We start from the raw sequence: 9,095 nt of genomic DNA on the forward strand, positions 1-9,095 counted from the left end.
AATACTTTTTTTTACAATGTTTATATTGATAATTATCACAACACATAACTGATTCGCACATTTTAAGTTTCATTCTTCAATTTTGTAACGAGAAATATGTATTATAAAGCTCAAAAAGTAAATTTATTTGTTATTAAAGAGCTCCCTCCTCTGGCTGACAATAAGTCTAAGAGACAATCACATTTATATGGCATTGAAATGCATTTGTAAAAGTGTAAACTCAAAATTTAAATTATAAAATGGTCATTTTCTCAAAATATGTTAATTTTTCCTCAGAAATCTTCCATCAGAATCTATATTCTGAAGGTTTTTACAGCGAGGTTTGTTCATTTATATTTTGCCTGATTTATATTACATTTTATTCCTTTTTTTTCTGGATGTTGACAAAATTTTCTGATTTATGAAGTGGTAAAAAGAGAAACCTTTAATTCAAATATGTCAACAAGATGAATGCTCAGATTAATTATGCAAATTAGCAGTGTTGGGTAAATTTCCATAGATTATTCTTCATAAATTATTGATTTAAGTATTTAAAGCGAAAAGGTTACATTAAAAACATACATTTTTAACATCAGATTTTAAATTTATATAGAATTGTTCTATAGTCCATACAGTATTTAATGTAATTAAATACTCATTGGTTCTGAGATATGGATGTAATGGATGGATTGTTATTTTTGCACTTTATAAGTAGTAAGAAAGCAAACCGACATGTAAATATGAAACTGCTTGTTTGTTTATTCAGTATTAAAGAAGGAAGTAGGATAAATTAGCATAATAATAAGTTAGCCATGTCCCTACACCCTGTTTTACAATGTTTATATTGATAAATATCACAACACATAACTGATTCGTACATTTTACGTTTTATTCTTCAATTTTATAACGAGAAATTACTCGAAAAGTACATATATTTGTTATTAAAGAGCTCCCTCATCTGGCTGACGATAAATCTAGCCGCGCAAACGTAAGGTGTGATTGATCACAGCTTCCACCAATGAAAAGAAAGATCGTCACCGTCACTGGCGTATCTAAACCAATGGGAATCGCAAGAAGCGACGAAGGGGGCGGGACTTCAGCCATTTGCGGCCGCCAACGTTGTTGTTGGAGGAGAAGTCGATTCAAGAAGCCATTACGCTGCGCAATTGTGTCAGGACAAAAAACTTACTATTTTTACGTATTCTACGCAATTTTATAAAACCCCTGCGTCCAATTAAAAACGTAATGGCATCTCAGGCCAAAAAGAGAAAAACTAATTTCTCCGAAAGGGAGGTGGAGATCATCGTGGAGGAGATGGAGAAACAAAAACACATTTTGGTCAATCACTTTAACGCGGGCGTCACGCACATCGCTAAGAACTGCGCGTGGATGGAGATTCTGAAGCGCGTGAACGCCGTCAGCACCTGTCTGCGCGAGCTCGCCGAGGTCAAGAAGAAATGGTCCGATCTCAAGACGGAGGTGCGGCGAAAAGTGGCCCAGGCGCGCGCGGCCATGGAGGGAACGGGCGACTGCACCACCGTGCCCGTGATCCTGACCTCCATGCAGCAGCGCATCTGCAATCTGCTGGGAGAAGCGACCATCATCAGCCTGCCTGCGGCGGAAGCGGGCGCGGAGATTGCGGTGCCCATCAGCTCCGCAGCCACAGTCACGTTAACGCAAAGTAAGACACTAGCGTTACCGCTGCGTAACTTTAAATGCGTAGAATCTCAAAGAGCCCGACTTACACTTTACTTCCGTTATTTTCACCTGGTAAAAACACTTTACGCCATGAACTACAGGAAAAAATAGATTTTAACTGTAGATTTCATAATACTCTCCACTTGAACAATCACAAAATTCTTTTTTTTGTTCTCTGAAATGTTGTTTTAATATGCAAAAGGGATATTATCTTTGTGCGGTCTTCGTTTGGGGTGCACACTCAGGGTCTTTGGGGTCTCCGGAGACACCAGGCAACAACATGTAATTTTGTAACAAAATACTTGGTTTTTTAAACAAATGTAATTTTACTCTGTTTATTAATGTTTTCACTCCACATTTGTGCAGTTTTTGGAGGATTTATCATAATTTTTAGGTTTATATAAATAAATTAAAAATATTTTTAAATAGTTTTTTTTATACAAAAACAGCTTTTTATGTAAAATTCACTTTATAAAAGACCTACATTTCTAAATTTCATTCATGGGTAATTTGACATGGTTTAGTTTAAGATTTTTGCCCATCTTTTGGAAAATGCAGTTTTAAAAGTAAAAAAATATCACTTTTACCAGTAGATGCTGCAGAGCTCCACTATGTGCTGTTTGACTGACTGAAAGACATCTTTTCACAAGTTTTTTTCATTTGGATTCATATCTAAATATTATGAAATCACAATTATAACAATAAAGGCTACTTTTTGTCAAAGTTTAGTATTTTTTTGTAATGGAAAAAAAAATCAGTTTTTCTATATTGTTACATTATGATAAGACTCCAAAATTCATCCTCAAAATCAACATTTTTGAACTTATTTTTTACAAAATTTCATGTCATTTGGACAAAGAGAACATTTTTTTTTTAATTTGAGCAAACGTCGTTTGGGGTCTAAAAAGACCTAAAGCTAAATATTATTCTGAATTGGTAAGCTAGCTAGCTTTTCCTAAATTGGCAGCTGTGGGGCAAAGTGAGCCAAATGCTGTGGGGTAAATTGAGCCAGTGTTTTAACTTACCCCACCATAAGGCAATTAATTTAAGTTAAATCTGAAATATAAACTGGTGTCATTTCAATGTAATATTACGCAACTGGTTTAGTTTATCTTTATTTTCGAGTGTAGAAGTACACCAAATCCTTCTTTGATATGAACCAGAGGATGTTTAATCATATATATCTTTCCACCTGTAGTCTCTAATGGCCTAACATGGTCGACATTGCAGAAAAACTATATACCATGTCAAGAACCTTTTGACTAAAATGTTTTAGTTTCAGTGACATTTATTCATTCTTATTTAGCTTTCATTTAATTTTACTCAACAAACTCTCTGTTTAGTCTGTTTATGGGAAGGTTACAAGTTTGATGTTCAACATATTGTTTCAGAAATGCAAACAGTTAAACATACTGAAATTTCAACTTCATTTGGTTGGTCTTTTGTTGTTTAATTTAGGTTTAAAAAATAAATAAATTGTAAAATACTTTTACAAAAAATATTTGTAAAAAGAAATTTGTTTATTAAATTAGTTTTTAAAATAAGTAAACTATCTTTAAAATTTCCCATGGGTTTGATTTTAGATTCAGTTAGATGGTCAGTTTACACCCACCTACTGACTCGGCTCAACTTACCCCTAACCTGGGGTAAATTGAGCCAGTGGAACACTTTTTTTAAAGAAGCCATATTTTTTAGAACCCTTTGTCATAGATGCATTCTGATCATTTAAAATGATAGGAAACATCCTGAAATTGCTTTAAATACTTTTATTGTACTTCTGCCTCATTTTCCTTTATCTTGAGGACCACATAAGTAAAAAGTGGCTCATTTTACCACACTCTCCCCTACTCCTAATATTTCTTCAATTTTATTAGTTACTTCTGATGTAATTGCATTAAATACTGTATAGACTATAGAACAATTATATACCAATTTAATATCTAATGTTTAAAACGTATGTTTTTAATGTAACCTTCTCCCTTTAAATGCTTAAATCAATAATTTATGAATAATAATCTATGGAAATTTATCCAACACTGCTAATTTGCATAATTAATGTGAGCATTCCTATTTCATTTTGTTGACATATTTGAATTAAAGGTTTCTCTTTTTACCACATCATAAATCAGAAAATTTGTCAACAGCCAGAAAAAAAGGAATAAAATGTAATATAAATCAGGCAAATATATATTTATTTATATATACATATTTTGAGAAAATTACCATTTTATAATTTAAATTTTGAGTTTACACTTTTACAAATGCATTTCGATGCCGTATAAATGTGATTGTCTCTTCACAGGTATTCAACCAGCGGCCGCAGCAGCGTGTGAGATCAAAACTCTTGAAGGTATGGTTTTAGTTTTACACATCTAAGACAATTTTCTGTTTTTAAAATATTAAAGTCGAAATGAAATGGAATTTGTGATAGACATACTTATATGTAAGTGAAACGGTTACTGGAACAAGAACAAATGTAAGGTGGGGCTTGAGTTTGTCCGTGGGGATTTGATTAGATGGTTCTGGTTTGCTATAGAGTGCAACAGTCAGGTTCCAGAAGTAAAAACTCCATGCATTTTCTCCATATTTTTAATGATAACTTATAAACCTTTAAATACAACCTTACTGTGAGCTACAAGATTGTTAATTGATGTTATTTGCTTCTGTTGAAGCCATCAGCCTGCATTATTTCAGCTTATTTTTAAAATAATCGTGTTTAGCAGTGGAATTCCTGGTGAAAAACTACATTACCCATGATGCTGCACAGAAAATTACTCCAATCAGTGAGTCAAAAAAAGCAACATGCTCCAAAATAGCTCTTTAGCTCCATCCTCTCCCATGAAGCACTGCGAATGACATAATCGAGTGCTGCGTAACATGAGAATGAACCTCATTGGTTCTTGCTGAAGCTCAAACGTGATGCGTAACACGAGAATGAACCTCATTGGTTCTTGAGGAAGCTCAAACGTGATGCATAATACGAGAATGAACCTCATTGGTTCTTGAAGAAGCTCAAACATGATGCGTAACACGAAAATGAACCTCATTGGTTCTTGCGGAAGCTCAAACATGATGCGTAACACGAAAATGAACCTCATTGGTTCTTGAAGAAGCTCAAACATGATGCGTAACACGAAAATGAACCTCATTGGTTCTTGAAGAAGCTCAAACATGATGCGTAACGCGAAAATGAACCTCAATGGTTCTTGAAGAAGCTCAAACGTGATGCGTAACGCGAGAATGAACCTCATTGGTTCTTGCGGAAGCTCAAACGTGCTGCGTAACGCGAGAATGAACCTCATTGGTTCTTGCGGAAGCTCAAACGTGCTGCGTAACAGGAAAATGAACCTCATTGGTTCTTGCGGAAGCTCAAACGTGATGCGTAACACGAAAATGAACCTCATTGGTTCTTGAAGAAGATCAAACATGATGCGTAACACGAGAATGAACCTCATTGGTTCTTGAAGAAGCTCAAACATGAAGCGTAACACGAGAATGAACCTCATTGGTTCTTGCGGAAGCTCAAACATGATGCGTAACACGAGAATGAACCTCATTGGTTCTTGAAGAAGCTCAAACATGATGCGTAACACGAGAATGAACCTCATTGGTTCTTGCGGAAGCTCAAACGTGCTGCGTAACACGAAAATGAACCTCATTGGTTCTTGAAGAAGATCAAACATGATGCGTAACACGAGAATGAACCTCATTGGTTCTTGAAGAAGCTCAAACATGAAGCGTAACACGAGAATGAACCTCATTGGTTCTTGCGGAAGCTCAAACATGATGCGTAACACGAGAATGAACCTCATTGGTTCTTGAAGAAGCTCAAACATGATGCGTAACACGAGAATGAACCTCATTGGTTCTTGCGGAAGCTCAAACATGATGCGTAACACGAAAATGAACCTCATTGGTTCTTGAAGAAGCTCAAATGTGCTGCGTAACACAAGAATGAACCTCATTGGTTCTTGCGGAAGCTCAAACGTGATGCGTAACACGAGAATGAACCTCATTGGTTCTTGCGGAAGCTCAAACGTGATGCGTAACACGAGAATGAACCTCATTGGTTCTTGCGGAAGCTCAAACGTGATGCGTAACACGAGAATGAACCTCATTGGTTCTTGAAGAAGATCAAACTTGATGTGTAACACGAGAATGAACCTCATTGGTTCTTGAAGAAGATCAAACGTGCTGCGTAACACGAGAATGAACCTCATTGGTTCTTGCGGAAGCTCAAACGTGCTGCGTAACACGAGAATGAACCTCATTGGTTCTTGCGGAAGCTCAAACGTGATGCGTAACACGAGAATGAACCTCATTGGTTCTTGCGGAAGCTCAAACGTGATGCGTAACACGAGAATGAACCTCATTGGTTCTTGAAGAAGATCAAACGTGCTGCGTAACACGAGAATGAACCTCATTGGTTCTTGAAGAAGATCAAACGTGCTGCGTAACACGAGAATGAACCTCATTGGTTCTTGCGGAAGCTCAAACGTGCTGCGTAACACGAGAATGAACCTCATTGGTTCTTGCGGAAGCTCAAACGTGATGCGTAACACGAGAATGAACCTCATTGGTTTTTGAAGAAGATCAAACATGATGCGTAACACGAGAATGAACCTCATTGGTTCTTGAAGAAGATCAAACGTGCTGCGTAACACGAGAATGAACCTCATTGGTTCTTGAAGAAGATCAAACGTGCTGCGTAACACGAGAATGAACCTCATTGGTTCTTGAAGAAGATCAAACATGATGCGTAACACGAGAATGAACCTCATTGGTTCTTGAAGAAGATCAAACATGATGCGTAACACGAGAATGAACCTCATTGGTTCTTGCGGAAGCTCAAAAGTGATGCGTAACACGAGAATGAACCTCATTGGTTCTTGCGGAAGCTCAAACATGAAGCGTAACACGAGAATGAACCTCATTGGTTCTTGCGGAAGCTCAAACGTGATGCGTAACACGAGAATGAACCTCACTGGTTCTTGAAGAAGCTCAAACGTGCTGCTCTTTATAAACTTTTTGAAGCGTCAGAGTGGTAGCTGTCAATGAAATCTCTCAGATTTCATTAACAGTATCTTCATTTGTGTGCCGAAGATGAATGAAAGTTTAAAATTTTAATTTTTGGGTGAACTATCCCTTTAAGATGTGTGATTATGCCCCTGCAGCTGAGACGACGTACCACACGCTGGAGGAAGGCATGGTGGAGTATTGCACCACCGAGACGCCCGTGACCGTCACTGCAGAGGCGCCGGTGGAGATGCTGGCAGCGCAGGCCGAATGTTCCGCCAAACCTCAGGAACTGAAGAGCCGCATCGCACTCAACTCAGCCCGACTGCTCCAGGAGCACCGCGTCACCAACCTGCACGTGCGTGAGATCGCCCAGCACCTGGAGAACCAGAACGACCTGCTCCAGATGATCCGGCGCTCGCAGGAGGCCCAGGCCTGCGCTCAAGAGAGACAAGCCCAGGCTCTGGAGGGCACGCAGGCCGCTCTGCTGGCTCTCATTCAGATGTTCAGACCGGCTCTGAAGGACCTGAGAAAGTTTCTGCAGAACGCTAACAGCTCGAACACGGCGACCGCCACAGAGACTGGAGAAGGAGTGGAAAACATGTCGGCGAAGCCTGAAGACAGACAGTAGAGCAGAACGTGTGACAGGTCTGGTCTAGAATAGACTGTAAATTATTGTACAGCACGGTGCCTCAAAGAGTTTGTGCTTGTATGTGTGAATGTTTCAGGGATAAAGTGAAATGAGGACTTTTATTAGCGTTTTAAAGAAGTGGCCAAAATCTAAATATCCAAAATATACGTTTTACTTTAAAAAGAGCCTTTTTTTTTTATTTAGTTTGAAGTGAAACATCTTTTCAGTTTAACTTCAACTGTGGGTTTTATTTTTACATTTGGTTCCTTAAAAAGCAAATAGATGGCAATGAATTTGACATGATTTTCTACATTTTGTTTATTTAATTGATCCTAAAATGAACAAAAGCATTGCATGCAGTGAATGCAAACCCTAAAACACAAATCAGAGATGTACAGAAAGCACAGTTTCTCCTATTTATGTACTAATGGCTCCTTTTACAGGTGAGGCCTTGGAAGACTTTGTGGAGGATTTTGTTTCTTTAGTTTTTGACAATAACATTTTTATTTATGTATGTTAAATAAAGAAACTCTCCACACATGTATGAGTCTATATTTGTGTTTTATTGATGCTAAAGCCTCCTTATTTCCCTGTGATCCAAAGTCCAGATCTCCGACAGGCTTTACTATCAATATATCCATGTACAGTCCAAGGCGTCACGTTATTGCTTGACAAAACACATCAAGTATTTTTTGAAGGTATTTGTATTTTACTCAAATATTAATGAAACTGAATAACTATTTTTACTCAGTTATGCTGTTGTATATTTTCAATCTCAGTCTCTTGGTCCATTTATTTTTTTTAAAGTTATTTTTTTCTTTGCAGTAGGACTACATATCTACAATTATGTTTTTATTTTGATTATATGTTGTTAATTTTACTTTTAATCAATCCCTATTACACTCAATATAATATAATTTCCTTTTTTGGGGGGTTGTTTTGCTACGGTTTTTGAGTTGCAGCTTTCATCTAGTTTACTTCACCGCCACTAGAGGGAGACAAAGTGCGCTATATTTCATGGAGAAATTAGCTTTTTTCTTCAGTTCTTCTTGGTATAGGTGGAAGGGGAAAAAATCTTTGTGTGTGTATACACACACACTGCACTCCAAAAGTTTGGAAACGCCCTAGAAAAGTGGGGTTTTGGACAATATTGGGATGAATCCTTTTTAATTTGTGATAATTTTGCACTTATAAGGGACAACACAAACTACGAAAACATATTTTATTACAGAAACAGTTTATACATAGAAAAAAACGTAAATTATCGATTCATCAAAATATCCACCATTAGCAGCTTATCTGACCTAATCTAATTGGTTCATTGTATTCTAAACTTAATTGGCAATCAATTGTTGAAGCTATTAAGGTGTGCTGACCCAAAAATCATTTACAAACCTGGGCCAAGTTTAAACCAGAAACCAGGCATCACAGCTGGCAAAGGGGCGTGACTGACTTTGACATGTATATATTGCCATTATTGTGTAATCAAAATGAAAATTTTTATTGCTGGTCTTCAGTGATAATGTCAAGTTACTGTAATGTATTTGCACCAAAAAATGATAAGGATTTATGCTGATATTGTCCAAAACCACACTTTGCCAGGGGTGTTTCCAAACTTTTGGAGGGCATATATATACACACACACACACACACACACACACACACATATATATATATATATATATATATATATATATATATATATATATATATTTATATTTATATATATATATATATATATATATATATATATATATATATATATATATAT

General features: G+C 36.8%; 1 protein-coding gene across 1 annotated transcript; it reads left to right on the forward strand.

The window, feature by feature from the left end:
* Positions 1 to 327: 327 nt before the first annotated feature.
* Positions 328 to 7,864, forward strand: naif1 (nuclear apoptosis inducing factor 1). Its single transcript, XM_048210652.1, has 3 exons — positions 328 to 1,660; positions 3,980 to 4,027; positions 6,852 to 7,864. The coding sequence occupies exons 1-3, from the start codon at positions 1,225 to 1,227 to the stop codon at positions 7,322 to 7,324; spliced, it is 957 nt and encodes a 318-aa protein (XP_048066609.1). The 5' UTR covers positions 328 to 1,224; the 3' UTR covers positions 7,325 to 7,864.
* Positions 7,865 to 9,095: the final 1,231 nt, after the last annotated feature.

This window comes from Megalobrama amblycephala, linkage group LG12, assembly GCF_018812025.1.
Source record: "Megalobrama amblycephala isolate DHTTF-2021 linkage group LG12, ASM1881202v1, whole genome shotgun sequence".
NCBI lineage: Eukaryota > Metazoa > Chordata > Actinopteri > Cypriniformes > Xenocyprididae > Megalobrama > Megalobrama amblycephala.

What these genes read in the sequence shown, in the direction of transcription:
- naif1 (XM_048210652.1), top strand. Translation starts at nt 1,225, where the DNA reads ATGGCATCTCAGGCCAAAAAGAGAAAAACTAATTTCTCCGAAAGGGAG. An exon ending in CACAGTCACGTTAACGCAAA is followed by an intron (nt 1,661 to 3,979) that starts GTAAGACACTAG and finishes GTCTCTTCACAG; the next exon opens with GTATTCAACCAGCGGCCGCA. An exon ending in TGAGATCAAAACTCTTGAAG is followed by an intron (nt 4,028 to 6,851) that starts GTATGGTTTTAG and finishes ATGCCCCTGCAG; the next exon opens with CTGAGACGACGTACCACACG.